Source organism: Diabrotica undecimpunctata, chromosome 3 (assembly GCF_040954645.1).
Source record: "Diabrotica undecimpunctata isolate CICGRU chromosome 3, icDiaUnde3, whole genome shotgun sequence".
In the NCBI taxonomy this organism is placed as follows: domain Eukaryota; kingdom Metazoa; phylum Arthropoda; class Insecta; order Coleoptera; family Chrysomelidae; genus Diabrotica; species Diabrotica undecimpunctata.
In genome coordinates, this window is record NC_092805.1 from 107,475,613 (window position 1) to 107,500,274 (window position 24,662).

A 24,662-nucleotide genomic window follows, 5' to 3' on the forward strand; every position below is an offset into this window, starting at 1 on the left:
TGTTTTCTTTTAAATCACTTCATTCAAGTATTAATCACGCATAATTCCTCTTAAAGTTTTATTGGTTTTTAGTTAAAACGTAAAACAATTTTAGTTGCCAGTTATTATTTGTATCAAGTTGAATTGAGACGTGCATATTTGTAGTTTAGTTACGATCGAGAAACTCACAATTTTGTGGTTTTTAATTAATTGCAATAGTAAGAGAACCTCTTTTTTTTTTCGTTTATTTATAGAGTCCGACTGGCAATTCAATTTTTTGCCTCTTGCATTCACAGAATTATTTTATATCTGATTTCTGCCGACTGGGTTAACCACCCTTGGAGTATGATGTAATTCACTACTTGTTCCTTTGGATTCCAACATCTGTTTTTCTCCAGGCCTCTGGGTATGTTTTCAAAGGCCAACAAACTATTGTAGAGTGAAATATTTTATAATTATAATGTTTTTTTGCTGTTAGAGACAGTAACTTTTATTATTTTTTGTTGAGAGTTTATTTTTAGTTTTTTTTTAAGTATGTTACTAAATGTAACGTTAATTTTAGAATAAAACGGAACAATTTCCAATGAAATTCGTTCAGATTACAGTCAAATATTTGATTTTAATTTTTTTGTTGAGATATTAAAGTTTTAAATAAAGTAATTTCCGTATTTTTTATTATTTAAATTATATAAAAGAGTGCAATATGTTTAAAGTATAAGATTATTGATGACAATATGTGTCATTATTTGTTTTTTTTTATTAATGTGTATTTATTAATCAAAATTTTGAGTATTTTGAGTATTAATAAACAATGTTTATTGTTTATTTTTTACAGTTTATCTTTTTACTTCTGTTATGAAAGTTTTCTTTCTTTTGTCTTTTTGTCTTGTCTTTAAATGTTTAGTGTAATTCCTTACACTTTCATTTTTGTCTTTTGTGAATTCTAGGAATACATTTCCTGAATTTTGTTTAATATTTAGTATCTTTTGTCTTGAGATACATTTTAGTTGAGCTTTTTTGTAAGATTTATTGTTTTAATAATTCATACGACGTTGTTGAGAATTTTATTACTTTTTCTTACGTGGAATGGATATGACTATTGTTGAGTATCTATTAAAGGAATAAGAAATTACGCATTGAAGATTTGTTGCATGCAGTCACAAAGAGATTGTACTTGTTTGATTTGTTACGCTTTACTTTTCTTTTGTGAAGTACTTTATATTTTTGGTAATTTATATTTCGTCTTCTTTCTTTATCATCTATATCCTTACCCATCCCCAATGAAGCTCCCTGACTTAACGAAAAGCTTTTTATTATCAACTTGTGTCAGCTTTTTCGCGACATTACTCATGTCAAGTTAAAATTGACTTCTATACGTTGTAATATCATTAGAATAAATTAAGTAGAAATTATTAATAAAGTAAACTGCAAAAATTATAAATATACAGTAGATCCAACACTAATTTAAAATAAATTATGTATAGCTTTCATATTTTTTGCTTTTAATTCTGTTTTATTAATCAATTGCAGATGCATACACATACTTCAAGATACTTAATTGTGTTGTACTTACTCATTCCTAGGAATATTTCAAAAATAAACGAATTTACAAAATTTAGAAAATATTACATATTTACAAAATAAATATTCACAAAATTGTTTGACATATCCTATTTTTCAAAATAATGTTTAAAAATTGTCAAGTGTCACATTCCAAATCAATGAGCGTTTTTAAGAACTGATAAAAATATATGAAACGAGAACCAAAAGTAAAAATTAACAATTAATCGTTTTTTATTCCCAATTATCGTTTTTGTACTATGTCAACTTTTACTTAGATTTAAAATGTTAACTGTAATGATTTCAGATGAGGATATGATTAAACAACTGACCTTTTCCGAAACTTTAGTAATTAGCGAACTAGATGGCTACGAAAATTCGGAAGAGACTGTGCCAAAAGCAGTCGGATCCCTAGTTTTAAATATACTGGCTGAAGATGCAATTTTACCCCATAATATTAAGAAAAAAGCAATAGATGCTGATATAGAAAAGGAAGTAACGCAAACATTGCAACGGGCAAAGCAAGGTAAATTTTTTGTGTTTGGTATAACCTCAATCTACAAAGGAGTTGTTTAGACGTACAGTGATAAAGTTGGAACAGATAAAAGTCAAGTCATAATAAACTCTATTAATGTTTTTCTTTTAGTTCAAAGAACTGTTTGTACGTCTTAAACATATCTATAAAATTTTATTTGAAACAAGAAAATCTCATGTGAATGAATTTTTTTGCTTTTTCTTTTTAGTTAAGTAATTAGCTCAAACGAATTTTGATTGTAGTTACGTAAAAAGATATAACACACGTCAAATATTATCAATGACTGGGCAAAATTCTTGAAATATGAAACTATTAGTGTTTGCATTAACATTAATATAATTAACAAGAATAAAATAAAAGGACCATGGAGGAGCAAAACCAAAAAATAATAAAAAACTGTAATAGAACAATAGTTCAGTGGATAAAGTTGTGCCTCATGGCATGGAGACCTTCAGTCAAATTAAATATATATGTAGTACAGACGCTTATAGAGGGGTACCTTTTATGAAGACGATGTCCTCCATTTTAAATGTAACTAAACAAAGTTTGTAACCCGATCAAAAGAGTGCTGTTAATCAAATTGTTGCACAATTCATACAAACTAGGTAAATTATTGTAAAGAAATTATTGTAAAAACAAGGTTTGGTTGAGTGGTAAAACACTCTCTTATAGATCTGCAATAAAAACCCAGATCAAGGAATTTTATTTTATACTGTTTTATTTTTATATTACAGCATATTACAACGATATTTATTATATTATTTTATATGTACGAATTTATTAAAAGTAAATTTTATGAAATATATTTCTTTTCTTGCACTAAATTTCATATGATCTATAAAGTAACTCCAATGATCAGATAGTCAATATTGTCATGCATGCAAACAATCGCGATCAACATTCACTTGTTTCCAATCATTAACTTTGGTCGATATTCATTGCTTTATTAATCATGCAATAATTTCAATAAAGCAAAGCTATTTGATTTATAACTTTATAAATGAAATTTATATTTATTTATATATCAAATTAACCATACTATTATAATTAAAACTGAAATATTAAACCAAAAAGTAAAAAAAAAATGTTCATGTGGGTCTCGATCGTACAAATAAGAGCCGAGCGCCCCGCGAAACCTTCATCTCACAACCATTACCAAAAGTTTATATATGAACTGCATATAAAATTGCCTATCAGCGACTGTATCGACCGGGTTACAAACCTTGTTTATTTACATTCTGACACCGTCTGCATCGAAGGACACTTTTTTCATAAGGATTGGCCTTATATAAGCGTTTATATTAATTTGTAAACCTATTAATGTCAACAAGATTATTTTATATAGTAAAAGTGCGGAAAAAATGTATAATATTGTACGTAAATTGTAAAGTTACGAAAAGTTAAAACGTAGTTTGATTATTCTTTATGTTTTGTCTTATATTTGGCCGATATTTTTGTAGAGTATTGGTAAAATTTTATCTTTCCTTAATGCTAGGTACTTTTTTGCAGGGATAAGCAAAAAATGAGCCTTTATTCGGATATTTGTAAAAAATACTTTTGTCACAAATTTAACAGTGAAGTAACATTTGATTTAGTTCTAAAAAGCGACTTTACGGATCACTGAGATTGATTTTCAAGTGTCTAGTGCTGTAGCACGCCACTACGAAGGTTTCCTCCCGAAAACTGTCATCATAGTGACTTTTTTGCAACACAGTAATTGCACTCAACAAGAAGTGATCAACTGTTCAACGTTTCCCAGAATGTGATTAGTCGGAATTGAAGTCGTTTTCAAGAAACTATCAGAGCTAATATACGGCACGGAGGTGATCGAGAACTGACTACACCTAGAAGACAGGACCATTTTGTTGTTATGAGATACAGAAAAAATCGTAGATTATCGGGTTTTAGGCTTCAGCCACACACTGGCATCACTTTCACTTTACACCGCTATTATTGTGTTACTTTTTATTTTTGAAGTTTTAAGTTCTACTAGACAAATTTTGAGTTATATTAGATATCTTCCACTTGGTTGGTTTGTTGTTGTCTGAGTTTAAAATTTTTCACACATGAGTTTCACACGTATTACCCAGTATCCATAACATGGCAACAAAATTTCACATTAAAAATTAAAAATAAAATGAGATACTAGTTTAAAAAATAAACTGTATTGGGAATGCAATTTTTTTAAGTCGCTGATTTGAAAAAAATAGAGTAAAAATTATATAATTTCCCTAGTGCCTATTTTTTCCTTTTGCTTTACTTGGCCTCGTCTGAAAGCACTTTCATACAAAATTTTAAATTTATAATTGTGAATATTACCCCACTAAAATTTCATCATTAAACGATTAAATTGAAATTTGGTAACACGTTGGTTGCTTTATATATTAACAAAGTTTTGCCATTGCCAGTTTATAATAAATAAACTTTATTGTTATGCTCTGAAATTAAAATATCGAAATTTTGTTTGCCAATGTGTATTTGTCAATGGTATTTTCATCCTCTTTAAATGTTAAAATATTCAATTATTTCTCTTGGTGCAAAAATTATGTTTTCTACTACCTACACACAACTTTTAACTCAATATAGGCAAACAAACGGTTGACCTATATAAGTTTGAAATGGTTTTAGTTGCTGGACCATTGATTAAAAAACCTGGCACAAAGCTCGTCGAGGTGGACGAAGTAGAAGAGCAGTTGCGAAAAACTCTCATCGAATACGAAAAGTCCTTGAAAGAGGAAATGATGGCAAACGCTACAAAGTTTACGGTGCATGTTTCGTCACAGTTCAACTCAGGATTCAACGGAGGCTCCCGTATAACGGCTTGGGTTGACAGGAATTTTCATACACTGGAAGAAAAAAGAACAGAGTAATTACAATATTTAGTCTTTAGAAAATAATATTAAAAATTTTTAGAACCAACTAGCTAGCTATAATTTGACCATATTTCATAATTTGAAAAGTTATTTTAAAAGGACCGATTTTAGCCGCATTGGCTAAGTAGTTAATCACCGTAGTATATATGTTTGTTGGTACACCATAAACATTAACTAACATCTCGCAGATACGCCACTGCAAGAATTTCGAGCTTCTCATCATTCCGCTAGTCGCAGGAGATCGGTAATTCGAGGAGAAAATTCGTCACTCTCACTTACTTACTCCGTAGCGTTACAACCCTTCGTCGGTTTTAGCCGACTTAGAAACATTCCTCCATTCCTCTCTGTCATCTTTCTTACTATACCAGCTTTGCTATTCTTTTGTCACAATGCCTTTTGAGGAGTCCTCAATCCACTTGAGGAATCCACTGGAGTCTTCTTGACATTATTTCTTTTATTTTTAGCGTCTGGATACAGTTCTTCGGGCTCTTTGTTAGTTTTTATTAGTATCAGTCCTTGCAGGCCCAAAGATCTTCCTTAGATTTTTCTTTCCCAAACACGTAGTAGCTCTTCGTTTGCTTTGTTATCGTCCACATTTCACTACCATACATCACTAAGGATCGTATGACTGTTTTATATAGTTGTATCTTTGTTGGTTGTTTCGATTTTATCAGGTTTTGAAGAACATCTGGTGCCTGCTTTTATCCTATTGTTTATTTCTTGTGATCTGTTATTATCTTCAGTTATTGTTGGTCCAAGATACTTAAATTCTCTGACGCGTTCAAAGTTAAAGTTATCGATGGTGATGTTCTGTCCGATTCTATCTGTGTGTTTTTGGATTGTGTAATTTATGAAAACTGCAAGGAAATCTATAGTACTCATCCGTTATGGATGTTAGATATTAGCATCGCTATTCTGACGTTTTTGACTTCTGTCCTAAAAAGTCCTGTATTAATTTAGTTTCATATGTTGTGCAGCGAGAATATCCTTTTTCTTCCAGGCCCTCTTCTTCTGTACACCTTACCCAGCAAAATGATTTGAAGCAGGTTATATAGTTATCCTTTGCGCATTATATGGCCTAGATATTCCTTCTTCTTTGAGTACCGTGCCGAAATTAGGCGTGGGTAGCTTTCATCACTATTTGCTGATATTGTTCTCGATCTTGCGAGGCATGTAACAATTCATCTGCTGATAAACCAGTCCATTGACGAAGATTTCGGAGCCATGAATATTTCTTCCTACCAATTCGTCTTTTTCCCTCGATCTTTCCGTTAAGTATTAGCTGTAGTATCCAGTATCTGCTCTCTCTCTCTCATTAGATGACCCAGATATTCAAGTTTTCTCTTTTTTATCATCTTTGTCAAGTCACCTTCGCCTTGACCTATTCTGTTCAAGACTTCTATGTTTAAGATGCGTTAAACCGATGATATTTACAGCATTCTACGATACTACCACATCTCGAAGGCTTCTAATTTATTTATCATATTAACCTTCATGGACCAGGTTTCACATCCATATAGTAATACAGGATACACGTATCTCGTTTATCCAACTTCCAAGGTATTTAAAATGGTTATTTTTTGTAATCGGCTCATTGTTGAGAATTAGTCGCATAGATAGATATTCCAGACTGCGTCTTTTTATTATTTTGATTATTTCTCGATATTTTCCTAGTTTTTTTTTTAATCTAAAAAAATAGGACACATTTAATATGCGTGCATAGCACCACGCTTCTAGTTTTTTCATCGATGCCTCAGTTGAAGTTCACAATTCAATTCCATGCAGAACAACAAGGAAGACGTAGTACCTCAAAAAAATTATTCAATTGTATGTCTTGACTTTTAAAGATTTTTTCATATTGGCGAGTGTTCCTCTTATCTTTATCTTTATTTCACTCAAATGTTCCCATTCGTACCCAAGTACCAAACAGTTTGTGGTCTGTGTTACCGATTGTTGATTAACTAATAGTTGTCCAGGTGTTATCTTATTTTTATTTATAACCATCATCATCATCTTTGGCTCGACAATCCTCTGCATCTTGACGTGCTTAAAGATTCGTCAGCATTCTGTTAGCTTTCTGTTGCAATCTTCTGATTTTTAATACCTTAAGTCGGTTTCAACTCCGTCTAACCACCTAGTTCGTGGTCGGCCTCTGTTTCTTGTTCCTACACATATTCCTGTGGTTAGCTTTAGCAATTGTGTTGTCTGGCATTCGTATTATGTGTCCAACACTTATAAGGTAATATTTTGTTTTTTATATAACTAGTGACGGAGTCTACTAATTTCTTCTAGTGTACAATGATTTCCACTTCGGAAATCGTTCTAAAAAAAACATCATTAATATGCGGAAGAAGTCCACAATACACGTTGTATATAGAGACAGCTTTACATCTAGGCCATGCAATTCTCTTGCTGTGCAAGTTCGTCTTGCATGGCACATTTTTTGCCTAGCCTAATCTGTTTACATCAGAGCTATTTTTGTGCAATTTTGAAATACCACTTTCACTGTTCCCAACAAAAGAAATATATCAAAGCATTAACTTTGGATATTTCATTTGAAAATTTCAGTCCAGCATTAAATATGTTCAAATATAAATCAAAAATTCCCACTACTCTGAGCCGCGTAATGTGGGTTACCTAATATGAATTTGAATCGGGAAAATTACTGACAGACTTACGCATGACGTCCGACATCGGATAATCATTTTTTACTAAAATAGATGTTATAATAATTATTTCTCTTCTAAAAACGGGTTGTCATTAGAACAGGCAATTTTAGTTCTATCATATAATGATTTAATGACTCCCTTTTTAACATTTATGTTGGGATTTGATTTATAATTTAGATATATGTTGATATGCGCAACAAAAAATATTAAAAGCCAGAGCTTTTCGAGGAACTAACCATCATTTAATAAATAATTTTTATAGAACTGTGCTGAATAATGTATTTCGAAACGGGGAAATTATTCATTTATTGATATTACAAAGAAAAGGTCTCTAAAACGTTTTTAAGCAAGCCAAAAAAATCACATTACAAGGCATGAATGAATCAAATATGTAGCACATTTTTTTGTAGATGTATTATTCAAAAACAAACTGAAGTTATTACTATAAACAGGGATGTGTATAGCTGGGGCTAAGCTTAACTTAAATAAAACAACGATTAGATAGAAAAAAAAATCACAAATTTCATTAAAATTATCTATATTTTTTAAATGTTAATATAATTTGGTACATTGATTTGTATAATATGTAATATTTTCTAAGTTTTTATACAAATAAATAGTCTATGTATAAATGTACCATTAGATGAAACTTTGAAAACATTTTAGGACCAAATTACAAAATGATAGATTAACAACTAGAACCAAATAAATGTGTCAGCTATAACGGAACTATTGACATTATCTACTGACAACACTTATTTTCATCTAAACAATGATTTCTATAAACAAAATTTTTAGGCTGTGCTTTAAATCCATTATTAGCTAATATATTGATGGAAGATTTTAAAACAAATATTCCTAATCAAAATTTAAAGTCCACAATACGTTGGAAATATGTAGATGATCTGTTGGACACACTTCTGATTAATATACATAAAAGATGTAAAAGAGGAGTCAATAAAACTTACAATGGAAAAGAAATAAAATTAATCGTTGCCTTTTCTGGATGTTTTAATCTCAAAGAAAAATAGTGGATATGGGACTCATGTATAAAAAAACCAACACATATGAACATATATCTAAATTATAAATCAAATCACAACATAAATGTTTAAAAGGGAGTCATTAAATCACTATATGATAGAACTAAAATTGCTTGTTGTAATGACAATTCGTTTTGAAAGAAAAATAATTATTAACATCTATTTTAGTCAAAAATGATTATCCGATGTCGGACGTCATGCGTAAGTCTGTCAGTAATTTCCCCGATCCAAATTCATAATAGGCAACCTACATTACGCGGCTCAGAGTAGTGGGTCAGGCTCTAGACATTAGTAAAATTATTACATCCACTAAACTATAAATTTTGTTATATTGGCAACATGAATTTTGGCGATAAATTGCATCAAAATAGAATAAAACATAGAACACGAATGGAAATATTGCGTGTGCATGCGCAGTTGCATAATCTGTCTTACATAGCGTAAAAATTCCATAATGTAATGTCGGATTAATAGATTTTTCACCTCTGAAAAATTTTGTCAACGACGTTTCCTTTGGCTATTTTCGCCTTCCATATTTGTCAGAACTTTCTAAAAATGTATTAACCGCTTCAGGTTAACTATAGTACTGATCAGTAATATATCAGTAATCGCAAGAACAAAATCGTTATCAATAAACCAATAATTGTTGATAAACCAATAATTGTGTTTGGGAGCAAACTAAAGCATCCATTGTTTTATGTTTAAATGTAGAGTTTGAGTGTTAATAAAATCAATGATTTATTAAATGACATTGAAGTTTTTATAATTTTTTTTTGTTTGAAATATGGAACCCTTCAGCGTCGATCATTCATTTCTATATATCTGATTTTTATCTAGCGACCAATTATTGTCCTCAGGTATTGGAGTGATACTGCAATCTGGGTAAAAAACACTTTGTCTTGTAATGTAATAAAGTCTTGAAAAATATTTTACTGATAAGCATTTTGAAATAAATGGTATTTCAGCTAAAGTATATTTAAATAAAAAGTTAGTATGTATTGTTAAACTTCTATAGATATCCTTCTGGTAATATTAATAGTTTCGTAATGTTAATAGTATCGATCATGTTTTCAAATTTTACTTGGTAAGGTTAGAGTTATATGAATTGCTAATTAACTTAACTAATTAAAAAACAGATCTTATGTTCCAGGGTTTATCACAAAATTTTTAATTGATGCCATAACTTCCCCTCTAACATATCTTCACGTAAATTTGATTTTGATAAGTTTAGCCTAACCTAATTATTTATTTAATTTGAGCATACTGTATGCATATTGTGCCTTTTGTTAGTCCATGTAATCCGATATCTAAATTATTCATATTGTTCTGAAGCTATTTTCTTGTAGCATGTTAAAGTTATTACTATTTAAATGGAATAAGCCACAATTAAAGATTAAACTACGTTTATTGACGTTTCAATTTCCACTTCGGAAATCTTTCTCAAAATACAAACCTTTTTTTTTGTATTGTTTGTATTTTGAGAACGATTTCCGAAGTGGAAATTGAAACGTCAATAAACGTACTTTAACCTTTAATTGTGGCTTATTCCCATTTAAATAGTAATTACTCTAAATTATTCAGTTGCATTATGGCCCATCCCACATATTTGTGTAGAAATTTCTTAGCGCTGGGAGAGAATGGTAGTACATACAAGTAGAGCTACCTCTAATTCTTAAAAAAAATTGTAAGCCACTGGAAGACCAAGAATAACTCAAAATGATCATCACCATTTCCTGGAATTTGGTGTCTACAATTTCGAAACTAAACTATATTTATTAACACACCGCGATTTTCAACAGGTATTTCCAAGACGAGGGAATAATCAATGAAAAATCTCTTTACGTAGGTCTACAACATAGAAAATACTACGTCAGACATTGTAGTTCAAAGGAAGAAACTGATAATCGGAGATATTACAGTCTAGCGAAGTGTCAAGATCTTATTTGTGAAGGGGCGAATTTTATCTTAATGAGATATTTAGCCATCACAAGATATGAGGGACAATTCGAATTAACTACAACATATATTAATGGAGATCTATGCAGAAACCATTATGTAAGTACTTTTAACAATTAATAACATTTAAGCGACTGTCGAAAATTTCACGACAATAATTATGCGCCAAGCACATTAAACTGTTACACTACATTATGAAAGGAAAAATTATTAAATTTACCTGATCTTGAGCACGTGTTTTTTAATGTGCTGTCTTTCTGACGTTTTTATTAAAAACTTTGAAAGATTTTTAAATTTTACTTTTTAAATTTTAACGTAAGTTAAACATTGTAACTATATTGTAAATAGTTACTTATCTACTGTAGCATAGCTCTGATGATGGCTTTGTAAGCCGAAAGCGTTCAGCTAGGAATTAAATATTTTACACACTTTTAAAATACCTTTCTTTTCAATTCATTCGATTGTCACAAGTGCGTACAAAACATATCAGTCTTTTCCACTATTATTTACTTAATCTGAAAACAGTGTAAATTCATCGAATAGAGTTTATCTTCACTATTACACTTAAAGTACTATTACCGTCTAGAATGCTAAAAAATAACACATTTTCAACAATTTTTTTTGTAGCTTATCTATTACATATGGCAATCAAACTTTTTTTATATTATTATACAAATTTTGAAAATTACAAAAAATGTGTGTAATCTTTTTTTTATTATTGCTGTATTTTAAAGATTTCTCTTCCAAAAATTACTGCTCCATGGCGGATAGTTAATCTCTGAAAGGGCAAATGTGAAAAATAAAATTCGGCAAGCAAAAAAAGTGCCCTTACGTGATAGTTTACCAGAAAAATAGAAAATTCTTAAAAAAATCAAAATGGCGGACATTTGACAAAGTTCAATAACAAAAATTTTAATATCTTTTTTTGTCAAATTGTGGTAAATTACCATAAGGAAAACCAAAGCAAACAAAATGTTTCAAGGTTTATTAAAATCGACCAATTTAATTCCGAGATTACTGAATTCTTTTACGAAAAATTTTTGGCGCCATCTTTAAAATAAACGTACAATTGAAAATAACAAAAAAATTTTTTTATAATCTTCAAAAGTTTTGTAATGATATTAAAGAAGTTTAATTGTCATATATAATAAATCAGATACAAAAAAAATTGTTAAAAAGGTGTCATTTTTTTAGTATTCTAGATGGTAATAGTACCTTAAAAAACAGTCTCTATTAAGTCCAATGAAAATTTTCAAGAAAGTCATTTAGAGCTAAGTCTTATATGGGAAATTCAATTATTACATGTTTTACAGTTAATGGCAAGATTACAACTTATACATATTAGTGGACGATCTTTCTTGATGAGTTTTGTGAGTACGTTGTGTCCTAGTCATCGAGCAAAAAGACAAAAGAGGGAATCTAATCGTTATGAAAAGGAGACCAAAATTCATAAAAGTCCGCCTCTTAATATGGCGGACATATCCGGAAATGCAACGGCGCCAAATTTAAATTTTACGACATTTCAAAATATTCATACTGTGGGGTAGGGGTTCTAATTTATCTAATGGAATTAGTACAAAGTTTGAAAACTTTAATATAATGATTGTTTTAATTAGGAAAATATTTCATATTTCAGAATGAGTCTTAGACGAGAAAGTTTCATTTAAATAATAACGATAATAGTCTAAAATGTGACACAATTGTTAAAAAACTTCAATATAAATAAGCTTTCATGTGACAGTTGGGACAAACAATGACATAACCCAACTAAATTTGATTTCTTAAACAAGGAAAGTGACTCTCTTTCCTTGTTTAATGTGGTCTCTCAAAATGGCACTTCCCGTCTAACAATATTTTTGCCCCCACTACCCTTACATTCCCTCTTCTGTCTTTTTGCTCGATGGTCCTACTTGAAGTGTTTTAATTGTTATCTGTGAAAAACGAGTAAGATAGTTTTTACATCATTGTCCAAAATTTGTTTTGACTTCTTCTAACTTTAATGATTTTTCTTCCCAATGCTTAGTTCACTGACTGATTAATTTATGTTTAGAATATAGCTTGAAAGACTCTGCTAATGTGTTCTCTGCTCTCGGTTCTTGGTCATTTCTGGGGCACTTTTAAAAGACTATTCATTTCCTTTTATCCTTATATGGAATAGTACCCAATTTTTCGTTTTTCAACTGCTTTATATCTTGCTTATATTTCTCCAGTTAGCACAGTGGATTCTGCAGATAAGTTGAAACTCTGTATGGAAATACATTATTGTTATTTTATAAATTCCTTTAGTGTTACTATTCAGGATCGTATGATAAATTTTTTCTATTATTAGTAAAAGTTTTTTATATTGCTTCATTCTTATTTTAAAACTTCTTTATATTCTAACATTATGATACTACTATGTTTTATGCGTGCGTCTGCCATAAGACTAACACTTTAATCTTCATGTGAATTTTGCTGTAGTTTACTTAGTAGGAACTGCTATAATGGTTTCAATTTCATTCTATTTTTCTGTTCTACATGATGACTATATATTTTTTAATTAACGCGTTCCTTAGATATGTATTTTATCTTTTTTAACTTGATATGTGATGATAAACCCCTGAGAATAAATGTATGTAACACAAGACCACCTCTTCGCTTCTTCAGTTTCTCTATTAATAGGCTATTGCTAGTGTCACAAGCGACTTGTTTCTCTCGTTTTAATTTTTTTCTGAACCATATTTCTCGAGTTTCATTACTCTATTAGCTTGAATAGTCCAATTTATGGCGTTTATTATTAATATACTACAGTAGAACCTCGATAAGTCGAAAACCTCCAAAACTCTAAAAAAATGTTTTGTTCCCTTCACATTAGGCCCCAAAACCTCCATTACTCGAAATCTCAACCCTCTATTAGTTGAAATAATCAGTGAGTCCCTGCAAGCCATTTTGGTGCATATTTTTCCTCTATTACTCAAAATATTAAATTGGACCTCTGTATCTCGAACATAGCAATGTTTTATTTTACAACATTTACAACTCGATTATTTGAAAGTTATTACATACCTCTAGAGTTCGGAGAAAAATAAGTAACCGACTTCAAACTATTTTAGCTCTGCGTAATCGGGTGTCTATACAAATATTCCTACTGTATAAAATTTGTCTTTTGTAACACAGATGGTGCTGTAGGTCGCTTCAGTGAGATTGTCGGAACACGTGTTTTCTGATCTAGTTTATTGTGAATTTACACGTTGGCAAGAGACGTTCGTAAACAGCGAATTTCTGTGATTACATTCAATTAAAGTAAGTATTTGGATAAGTTATAATTTTTTCGAGAAATTTCGTAATAAATATCAAACAAACAGTTGAAACTTTAGTAATAATGTTGTAAAATACATCATCATCATCATATAACGGGGGTCCTACGGCGATTGCCGCTTCCCGCATTTCAGCCTCCATCTTTTCCTATCTCTCCAATCTCCCTCTTCTAAGCCTCTAGATTGCATTGTTTTTGTAATTTCTCTTCTCCAGGAATTTGGTGGTCTTCCCCTTTTCCTTCTTTCTGGTGGAACATACATTAAGGCTTTCTTTGGCCACCGCTCCTCCTCCATTCTCATCACGTTACCATACCATTGTAATTGCCTTCCTTGTATTCTATCTGAAAGAGTATCTCTAATTCCTGTACGGTTTCGTATTTCCTCATTCCTGATTCTTTCCATTCTCGATACTCGACATGACCTTCTAAGATAATCCATTTCCACAACGTCTACTTTATCTCGTTCATTCTTTGTCATCGTCCAACATTCGGCACCATATGTGGTAATTGGTTCTACAATTGCTCTGTATACGCGAAGTTTGGTATGCATCTTTATTTTATTAGACCACGGTAATGAATTCAGTATTCGGATGCATTTTTTCCCTTGGGTTATTCGGTTTTGTACATCTATCTTAACTCTGCCATCTGCTGATATGATGCTTCCTAGATATTTATACTGGTTGCAGCCTTTTATGATTGCGTTTTCAAGCCTCAGATCTGTGGTATTTCCTCCAATTTTTAAATATTCTGTTTTGCTTATGTTTACAGTAAGCCCCCATTTGGCATATTCCTCAAATAATTTTCGATTCATATAATTTATATCTTCCTCATCGGTTGCAACCACCACCTGATCATCTGCAAACAACAATGTATACAGAGTTTCTTGTCCCACTTCGATGCCCATAAATCTACATTTATTTCTCCAATTCCTCAATGCTTCTTGGACGTATATTTTAAAGAGTGTCGGTGACAACCATAAACTTATTATTTGAGGTGTATTCATAGTGACTGTGATCTCAGTGTTGCCATGTGGTAACGCTAGGTTAATACGCTACTATTTAATTATTTCTACATAATTTTTTTTCAGACGGGGTTTGACTTTAAGAGGAAGCTCTCCAAATAGCATATGAAGATGATTTAGATGTGGATCAGGTATTCATTGAACCTCCTGATCCCAATATTTTAACAGACGAAGAGTCGGGAGGGGAAAAAGATGATTTCGATATAAATCCATTACCAGGACGGCAACTCTCTGCAAATGCTGAGGTTATATTACACAACAACCAAAGAATAGGTGTTGATATTGGCATCGATGGTAGGGTCAACAAAGAAGATGAGTCATGTACTACTCCGTGCATTAAGTTAGACAAAAACTTTTCTTGGATATCTGGGGATTTAGAGATTTCACAAAAATATAATAAAATAATGATTCCTGATAGTAAACATGAACTGTACAAAAATATGAGTCCAACTGAACTATTTGAACTTTTTTATATAAGAATGTGATGAATTTGTTTGTAGAGGAATCAATGAAATATATTTCTTCTAAAAATGCACCTGATTTTGCTGTAACCAAGGATAAAATAAAATGTTTCTTGGGTATCTTACTGGCGTCTGGCTACAATCCACATCCAGGTAAAAGATTTTATTGGGATTCACAGGCTATCACATCAGGCTATTAGTCAATCAATGAGAAGAAACCGGTTGTTTGAAATAATGAAATACATCCATTGTGCAGATAATAATAACATGGATGTAATGGACAAAGTTTATAAACTAAGACCTCAAATGAGTCTACTAAAAACAACATTTTTAAACTGTTTTATTTCGGGTGAGAAGCCAAACTATGACGAGTCCATGGTGACGTAATACGATCGCCATGGACGTAAGCAGTTTATTCGAGGTAAACCGATTAGATTCGGATTTAAAAGTGGTGCATAATGCTGCTTCAGGGTACTTACTCAATTTTGATATGTATCAAGGCAAAGACCGTAAGTCTACGAATGTAGACAAACAAGTTTTTGGAAAGTGCTCTGAACCTTTCATCTCTATGCTGGATGAAATTAAAAAAAAAAACAACTTTCTATTTAATTTCTATTTGGAAAAGCTATTTACCAGCATGAATTTACTAAAATATTTAAGAGTAAAAGGATACAACGCTGCAGTAACTATCAGAGAGAATAGAGTACCAAAGACCTGCCCTCTTACATCTTCAAAAGCTTTACGTAAAACGAAACGTAAAGGAGAATATTTTTCTTCGATTGAAACGAATAATGGCATTATATTGAACAATAATGCAGTGACAATTGCTTCGAATGCCTATGCGGTGACGCCTTGGTCTCAAGCAAAAAAAAAAATTCTAAAGCCGAAAACAAACATATTCAAGTAGAAAAACCTTTTGCCATTACTCAGTATAATAGTGCTGGTGGGTGATATTTACATGGTGGATTGATGTATCGATTGTAAATGCTTGGATTATTCAACGACCATATATGTGGTTACAAAAATGTCACAACTGGACTTCAGACGTAAAATTGCAAATATATATCTATCTTGATATGGAACTGCGCCTCAAGGTATGGAAGACCAGCTACATCAAGAAATAGTATTTCCTTAAACAAAATTAATGATGATTTGAGGTACGATGGAAGAGATCATCTGTTGAAACCCACAAAAAAAAAAAGAAGGTGTGCAGGTGGTGGATGTTATGTCGGGTTATGTTTGGAATGTACTTTTATATTTCATCAAAAATGAGTAACAAACCTAAATAAATGTTTTTAGCATGCATGTGTAGTAATTTTCTGAAGTAGTCTGTGCGATCTCATAAAGACATATGGCAACATGCATTTTTGAAAAATTACAAATCTTTTTTTGAAAATAATAAATATTATGGTTTAATTCAACTCAATGGGAATTGACTTCAGCAAAAAGTAACACCAAAGTAAGTAGACCAAAATTAGTAAGAATGAATCTCAACCTCGTTATGTCGAATCAAAAGTCGAAAACTCAATAACTCGAATTTTTTGGCGTCTCTCTTGATGTTCGACTTTTAGAGATTATACTCTATTTGAATTTGAGCTTAACTTGAAGAGTGCAAGGATCTCATTTTTACAAATGAATTCCTTTGATTTTTTAACAATTATTATTGTGTTATTTTGCGAGATCTCACGTAATCAATAATGTTTAAAAATATCTGTTTTTAACAATAGCTGGAAACGATTTCTAGGCATATTCTTCATAAAAATGTGGTATGCTTCAATATTTTCAAAGTTATTTGCTGATATTGTTGTTTGAGAAAATGTTATCAATTAATTACCTTCAGAGCTTTATAACTCATTCTCACTTGCAGAAAGCAGTTGCTCCCATAATTTAGTAATTGTTTCTTGTTGTTTCTAATTGTTTCTAATTGTTTCTTGTTGTTTTTCATAACTCAAAGCCGTGGAAATAAAACTGCCCGCTTGATAAAAGCAAACTTCACTCAACGTAACAGCGAGTACCGTGTCTTGTCTTCAGGCCATAGCGTATAGAGGTCATCAATTAATATCTACATATTATTTTGCAGGAGTGTACTGGTCCCATGAAAGGGAAGGTAAACAACAAAGAAACCGAGATTTGTAAAATATATAGATACATCGTTGAAAAATGCGGTATAGAACATCTAAGTGTCACAGTAATGACTGTCTATGGTAAGGTATTGTATACAATATAGTATTCGATGTTCTATATATACATTCATTACTTTTTAGGAAGAATAGTAACACAAGAATGGGATGGTTGTCGTTATATATTAAATATGAATCCTTTACAGTTTGTAGGTACTGGAAAACCAACCCTTTATGACAGAAAAAGTCTTGAAAATACGTGGTATGATGATTTGGAACTATTCTCAAAGTATATGGATACGAAGGTAAATATTTAAATAAATATCTTGGTAAAGTATCGTAAAGACACAAAAATAAAACAAGGTCGCTCAAAGATCCTGGAAAAGTTCGACTTTAACACTACTTGAAGTGATAATCGAGTAGCTGCAGAGGTTGAACTAAACAGGAATACACGCCATAATCAGTGTCCAGAAATGTCACAGTACAGATATACTTATGGTAAAGATTCTTAAATTTTTTACTCAAGAGTCACAGCTGGTTTGGGACTAGAATGGGTTTCTTAAGAAACTAGCAGTAAACAAAATAACTTTATAATCATGATCCACAAGGAAACAAAGTTCCTGTATTTGGCTGTATACCATATATTAAAAAATTTTGAATAAAATCCTTTATAAAAAGGTATATAAAAAACCCAGTTGGGCTATGTTGCATTGACAAAACGTTTTCGGAATAAATATTCCATCATCAGTGTCAAGTTAATACATGGATGTAGCCACTAAATATGTGGGTAAAAACCCTTTAAAAATTATTAAATAAGATTTGATTTACATTATGTCTAATTTACAGTTAAGATGTTAAAGTTACCGTTGGATTGGTAACATGGTGACATATGACTCTACATTAGTTGCGAGTCCTGAGACGGTATGTCTACGAGGACTTTGTCAAAGCAACTGATTGAAATGACAATGATTGTCATTTCAATCAGTTGCTTTGACAAAGTCCTCGTAGACATACCGTCTCAGGACTCGCAACTAATGTAGAGTCATATGTCACCATGTTACCAATCCAACGGTAACTTTAACATCTTAACTGTAAATTAGACATAATGTAAATCAAATCTTATTTAATAATTTTTAAAGGGTTTTTACCCACATATTTAGTGGCTACATCCATGTATTAACTTGACACTGATGATGGAATATTTATTCCGAAAACGTTTTGTCAATGCAACATAGCCCAACTGGGTTTTTTATATACCTTTTTATAAAGGATTTTATTCAAAATTTTATAATCATGGTTTTTCGTACACCCTTGATAAGATTTTTTGTTGTGGTGTCGGAGGAGATCGGGAATTACAATTACTTTGTACAAGGCAATGTTGCCGATTTTAGAGCTTTATGTAGTGTACAATATCTAATCCAAAACTTAACGTATTGTATAACAAAACCTTGAATAAAAGAAATTTTTTGTTTTAGACCGAAGCTGAACTAAAAATGAAATCATATATGCACGAGCACCCAGAAGTAAAGAATATTATTGCAGATTATTTGAACAATATCCTACTTTTAAAGCCGCACAATATTTTACCGTTCACTATGGACTTCTTCCAAAGTCTGTGTCCTGTGAAAATTGCTAGAATGAAATATTAGACAAACATTTACAGATTAAAAAATAAAGGCAATACAACAATCCAAAATTTATGTACCCTTCATTTTTATATTACTTTTGACAAACATTTTGTCCTTTTGTGTTGTTATGTTAGGTTTTATATTTAATTTCTTATAATTGAATATTTTTATGTAAGAGTAAGGCTTATATTGATTGCCATGTAAAAACAATTTATCGAATCTCAATTTAGTATTCGAACACTATATCAGAAATGGCTATAACAAAAATGTAATAAACAAATTTTGTACCCTTTTTAAGGGTTTTTACCCTTTTATTTTAATTAGTGGGGTGACTTATGTACACCTGGTGAGTATTTAAGCACATTGCTTTTTTAACCTTAGTCCAAATTTAACCTTTACGTTTGCATTCACTAAAGTGGTAATGATCGGAACATTCTTTTACATTAGGTTTTCGATATTGTATTGAATTTGGATAAAAGCCATTCTTAAAGAATAATACAGGTACTGTATATTGTGTTTAACAGATGTAATACTATTGTAATAGATTTGTTGTTCATGCGTTTTAACATTTCTGTAGGGATTGTTGCTTTTCCATTTTTAGCATTTTTTATTGCGTTTTCTACTTCTTCTTTTGATATATCAGGATCGGTTTCACTCTTTAGTTGTGGAAGGTTGTTTTTATTGTTGAAAATAATTCATTTATATATTCAGTCCATCTCTGTAGTTTACTGTTGAGATCTGTGATTATCATTCCATCTCTGTCCTTAAATACACCGATGTGGCTTTTCTTCCGAATCCTTCTATGCCTTTTACTTTTTTGTACATATTGAAGCTATCCTATTTTCCGTTATAGTTTTTCATTTCTTTGCTTTGGTTTTTAATCCATAATTCTTGGCATCTTTTTATTCTTCGTTTGACGTTTGTGTCTAATTCTTTGTACTTTTCCTGATAATTTTTTACTGCTCGCCTTTGGTCCATCAACTTGGTCGTCCACACTTAATTTTTCTTGTGTGCTTTGGTTCGATATTTCTTGTCCACTGCTTTTATCGTTGTATTTATACAATTTAACTCTTCACCTATGTCAGTTATATTGTTTATTTGATCTTTTATATTACTGAAAATTTGAGCCAGTGGGGCGACTCTCTGTGATGTGCCGATTGAGCACAAATAGTGTAGGTATATATGTGTGTATGTGTATGTTGTGTTGCTGCATGTGTATTATGTTCAATCAACAAATCTACAGATAATGACATAGTTGCACGTATATCGTGTTCTCAATTGATCCGAGGGTGTTTATTTGGTAATACCTTGATCACACCTATCATATGATCCTATATACCCATAGGATGTTTTGAGTCTGCTCTACATGGAGTATTGAAGATCTCAAACCGGCACGGGCAGCATGACTTAAATCTGGAATGAGTGTATAAAATATTGTATAACAATAATGATTCTATAAAATATTTAGGATTACATATAGACAGTAAAGTGAATTACGAGCCACACAGGCATATTGGGTCGATCTGCAAAATAGCTAAATATGACGGCAATCTCGGCTAGCTTACACTGATATGGAGCAAAGCAACACAGACTACAGCATCTCGTAGTTTTTTAACATATGCCGTTTTACAAAGGTGGTATTTTGTTATTCTGCTTACATATATACTTACTTTTATTACTTTTGCTCTGTTGTATAACAAATTCCACATTTACTCATATTTTCAGGTATACATTGCAAATGAAAAGTATGCTTGCAATTATAAACAGCAATATCTACAGCTCGAGATGGATCTAGAAGTAAATAAAAAAGTGATTATTCATTTGGACAATAAGAACAAAATGTTTATTCAATGAAATGATGGATTAGCGATTAAAATCATAAAATGTATCAATCCGTACCTCTCTCAACTATTTTTCTAGTACAGCACGCGCAAACCAAATCCTCCATCACAGCTAGACCTCTCTGATGAACTTTTACAAGTTTCTTTTGTAGATTAAAATAATCAGAAACTAAAATTTTCTTACAGCCTTCTTGTACAGAAACCTAAAACAAACTCTTTTTATTATTTTCTGAAAGTATTCCGTTCTAAATAAACTTGAATGGTAAGCAAATGAACTGAAAATGAAATGAAATGAAATTAGTAGTCGAACCTAGTGATACAATGGTCCCGTCTTAGGTGGTTTAAGTGTCTGAAGGACTCATAAATGGTCCCGATCTACCATAACCATACGAACCTATTTTTTATACACACTCACTCCAATATATATAAAAATGTTGATTTAAAAGTTCTCTCTAGAAATTATAACGGAACAGTTTAATAGCATCTTACAGATACAGTTCGAACTTTATAACAAAGAACGGTGTCTTTTACAGGTACCGGCCACCACTTAACGATAAATTGAACTAAGTGGGGTGACTTCTCTTTGCTTTTATACAGCAGATTCACAATTTCAAAAAAGCAACAGTATTATTGTCATAGACATAATAAGAATAGACAAGGCATAGTGAGCAAAATAGTGTAACGCGGAGCACTCGATCGGTAGTATATCTATCTCTTCAGTAACGCTTGCGCATTACGCATATGCCGCTTTACTCTGTTCATAGATATAATAGTACGGGAGATAGCGTTGTGTTTTTGTAGGAATTTATTACTCAATAAATATTCTTTGTAACAGTTAAATAGTGTTCGATATTCAGCAAAATGGACGCCTGTGGCCGCACCTGCGTTGGAGTTATAAGTACATCTGAAGAACGTATAAAAAATTTTGTCTTAATAAACAAAAATTTATGTCAAAATTTCTTTATAAAAGGTATAATATTAAAAACCCTATCGGGCTACATCGCAAACCGTTTTCGGAATTAATATTCCATCATCAGTGCTATCTAGATGTACATCTTAAAAGCCACTAAATACATGGGTAAAAAGCCTGTAAATGTTGTTGAATTAACTTTGAATTACATTATTTAATTTTATAAACTATGATGTTTAAGTTACAACAGGAATGGATAAGATGGCAACGTAAGACTTCACTGGAGGTTGATAGTCCTGAGACGAAGTGTCTACGAGGACTTGTTGATAGCAACTAATTCCGAAAACGTTTTGTGATGTAGCCCGATGGGTTTTTTAATATTATACCTTTTATAAAGGAATTTTTAAATACATTTTTTGTGATACATAGCATACAGCCAGCTAGAGAAATTTAGTTTCCTTGCGGATTTTGTCTTAATAGTCCAGTCGTGATGGCATTTGACATTGTATGGCGGGCTACCCCAAAATTTATTATTCTAACCTTTAGGGAAGATTAATGGTTGTGTAAATTAAAAATTCACGAATGATTTCCGCCACATTGAGTTTAAAGGAGAACGGTTTTTGTTCAATATCTTCGCCATTTTCAACTTTTCGACAAAGATGGTACTGAAATTGTGGCAAATGTGATTTACTACGATTTCCTTTTTACAATTTTTTTTGTGCGGTCGATATTTTCCGAGTTAAAATGAAAAATAATGTTGCGATTGACGCCCATTTTGCTGACTATCGAACATTATTCAACTGCTACAAATAAAATTTATTCCGTATCAAATTCCTACGAAAACACAACGCTACTTCCCGTATGATCTGTTCATCGGCTATTTCACGTTTTCTACCACTGTAGTCAAAGTTCATCTCGAATATTAGTCATAGACATAATAACAAGATTCTTATTATATCTACGATATTAATTTGCTAGATCAGGCGCATATGACAGACAGACAAAGATATCCAGACCACTCAAAGTGATCATCGGCGTTACACCTCTATTAACAGTGAGACCCATACCTTACCTAGTCTATTCCTCATATGTCTATATGTACTACTATTTAGTATAAGAATTGGAAAGTATGGTTGGTCTATTTTGAAGATTATGGGTTTACAATAAAAAGGATCAAATTTTTGTCATAAAGTAGACAACTGTTTTTTTATGGGATAGTCCACTATTGCGCTCCTAGCCTCATTTAATAGGAGTATCGCTATAGCTATACAGAAATGTGTGAGCATACATCGCCAGCTGACTGGAGATATATGCGCGCTCTCTCTCTCTCTCTCTCTCTCTCTCTCTCTCAAGACTAGCAAACGTGCAGCGGTGGACAATTGTTGTACCATGACGAGTGATAATCTTCTTTTTCAATTACATTTTCTGGTAAGGTTAAATCTTTTTACTTTAAGCTATGTTTTTGGCGGATCGATAACGTCTAGAGACTTTTCTGTAAAATTTTTGCAAGAAAACCCAGAACAAGATTTTCAACAATTATGGTAGTTTTATAGAAAGTTTGAATTGCTATTAAAATAATTATCTTTTTTTTGTTGTAAGATTTTAGGATTATAGAAATTATATAAAAATATTTTGTAGTAAATAAAATAGTCTTTATTTTTTATATCAAAAATATAAAAAAATGTATGGCAGAATGGCGAAGAATGCTTGAAAACGTCGAGAAATTTTTATGTTCAATTTAAAATATACAGTTTCATTTCCGGTCACAATATGAATACTCGTACTGGGTAAAATACCATAATGTATGATATTAAAATCTTTAACTTCGAAGGAAATTTCTAGGATCACAGATTGACTCGTACAATAAAGTAAGCCAGGAAATCTCAAAAATGATTATGGCAGGAAACGGGGCGTATTTTGCTAACGTAAAGCTATCAAAGTCCACATTGGTGTCCAAAGAATCCAAAATTTAGCTGTATAAAACTTTGATAAGTCTAGTTGTCACCTTTGCTACTGACACCTGGTGCGTGTCAAAGGCGGATGAGTTCTAGCTTGGAATTTTTCAATGGAAACTATTTCGAAGGTTCTATGGAGCGGCGAATAAGAATATCTCGTGTAAAATTAGAAATAATTTTGAACTTTAAGAGTTGGTAGGTGAAAGGCATATTTTTTAGGTTTGTATAGAAAGTCATGTAAGTCAAGAAGACTGACGTGACTTATGGAATATGGAAAGAACGCCCCAGAGAGCTCCAGAGAAAAATTAAAAATTTTTGTAGCCGTTTATAGATTTATATTTTTCACTTTCATTAGTCATCTTTTTTCATTAAAAGAAATCTGCAATAGGAAGTTTATTTCAGCTATTGACAATGAGTGGTAGGTATTTTTATGTAGTTTGTTTTCGAAAACAACTCTGTTAAAATATTCTCAAGCTCAGTAATTCGACTATATCCATATACTTCAGAACTTTTGAAAATACTTGTAATAGATCACACACAGTCGAATAAGGTTTAACTTTGAATGACCTTGTTAATGAATTTTTTACATTATTGGCAAATATGTCTCCAACATATGTTCTACAAAACTGGTCAAGAGGTCCTAAACATGTCGTAGATTATCTTATTTTCTTATATTTTGATTTAAAGCAGAGAATTATAAATATTAAATTGGGTAGTGTTATATTTGTTCCGAATTCTTGTGTGGGTATGACTAAACTTTCAACGAATGGGAGGCTTATTGGTGGCTTGCTCTAATTACGATTTTTTCGATAACTC

At 31.5% G+C, this 24,662-nt stretch overlaps 2 protein-coding genes across 3 annotated transcripts in view; one reads left to right on the top strand and one right to left on the bottom strand.

The window, feature by feature from the left end:
• The window catches only part of LOC140437173 (ciliogenesis-associated TTC17-interacting protein), a 31,590-nt gene extending 12,395 nt beyond the window's left edge, over positions 1-19,195 (top strand). The window contains exons 2-7 of one of the 2 annotated variants that reach the window (XM_072526522.1): positions 1,847-2,065; positions 4,703-4,940; positions 10,459-10,714; positions 17,473-17,596; positions 17,657-17,817; positions 18,988-19,195. In XM_072526522.1, coding sequence (XP_072382623.1) covers positions 1,847-2,065; positions 4,703-4,940; positions 10,459-10,714; positions 17,473-17,596; positions 17,657-17,817; positions 18,988-19,161 — 1,172 coding nt within the window. In that variant the 3' untranslated portion in view covers positions 19,162-19,195. The remainder of the gene's footprint in view (positions 1-1,846; positions 2,066-4,702; positions 4,941-10,458; positions 10,715-17,472; positions 17,597-17,656; positions 17,818-18,987) is intronic. The other variant, XM_072526523.1, reaches the window with a different exon arrangement.
• Positions 4,783-24,662, bottom strand: part of lt (vacuolar protein sorting-associated protein light) — a 53,131-nt gene continuing 33,251 nt past the window's right edge. Inside the window, exons 13-15 of the mRNA XM_072526521.1 lie at positions 21,040-21,184; positions 20,811-20,931; positions 4,783-4,920 (exon numbers count right to left, since the gene is read on the bottom strand). Of these exons, the coding sequence (XP_072382622.1) occupies positions 20,816-20,931; positions 21,040-21,184 (261 nt within the window). The 3' untranslated portion in view covers positions 4,783-4,920; positions 20,811-20,815. The remainder of the gene's footprint in view (positions 4,921-20,810; positions 20,932-21,039; positions 21,185-24,662) is intronic.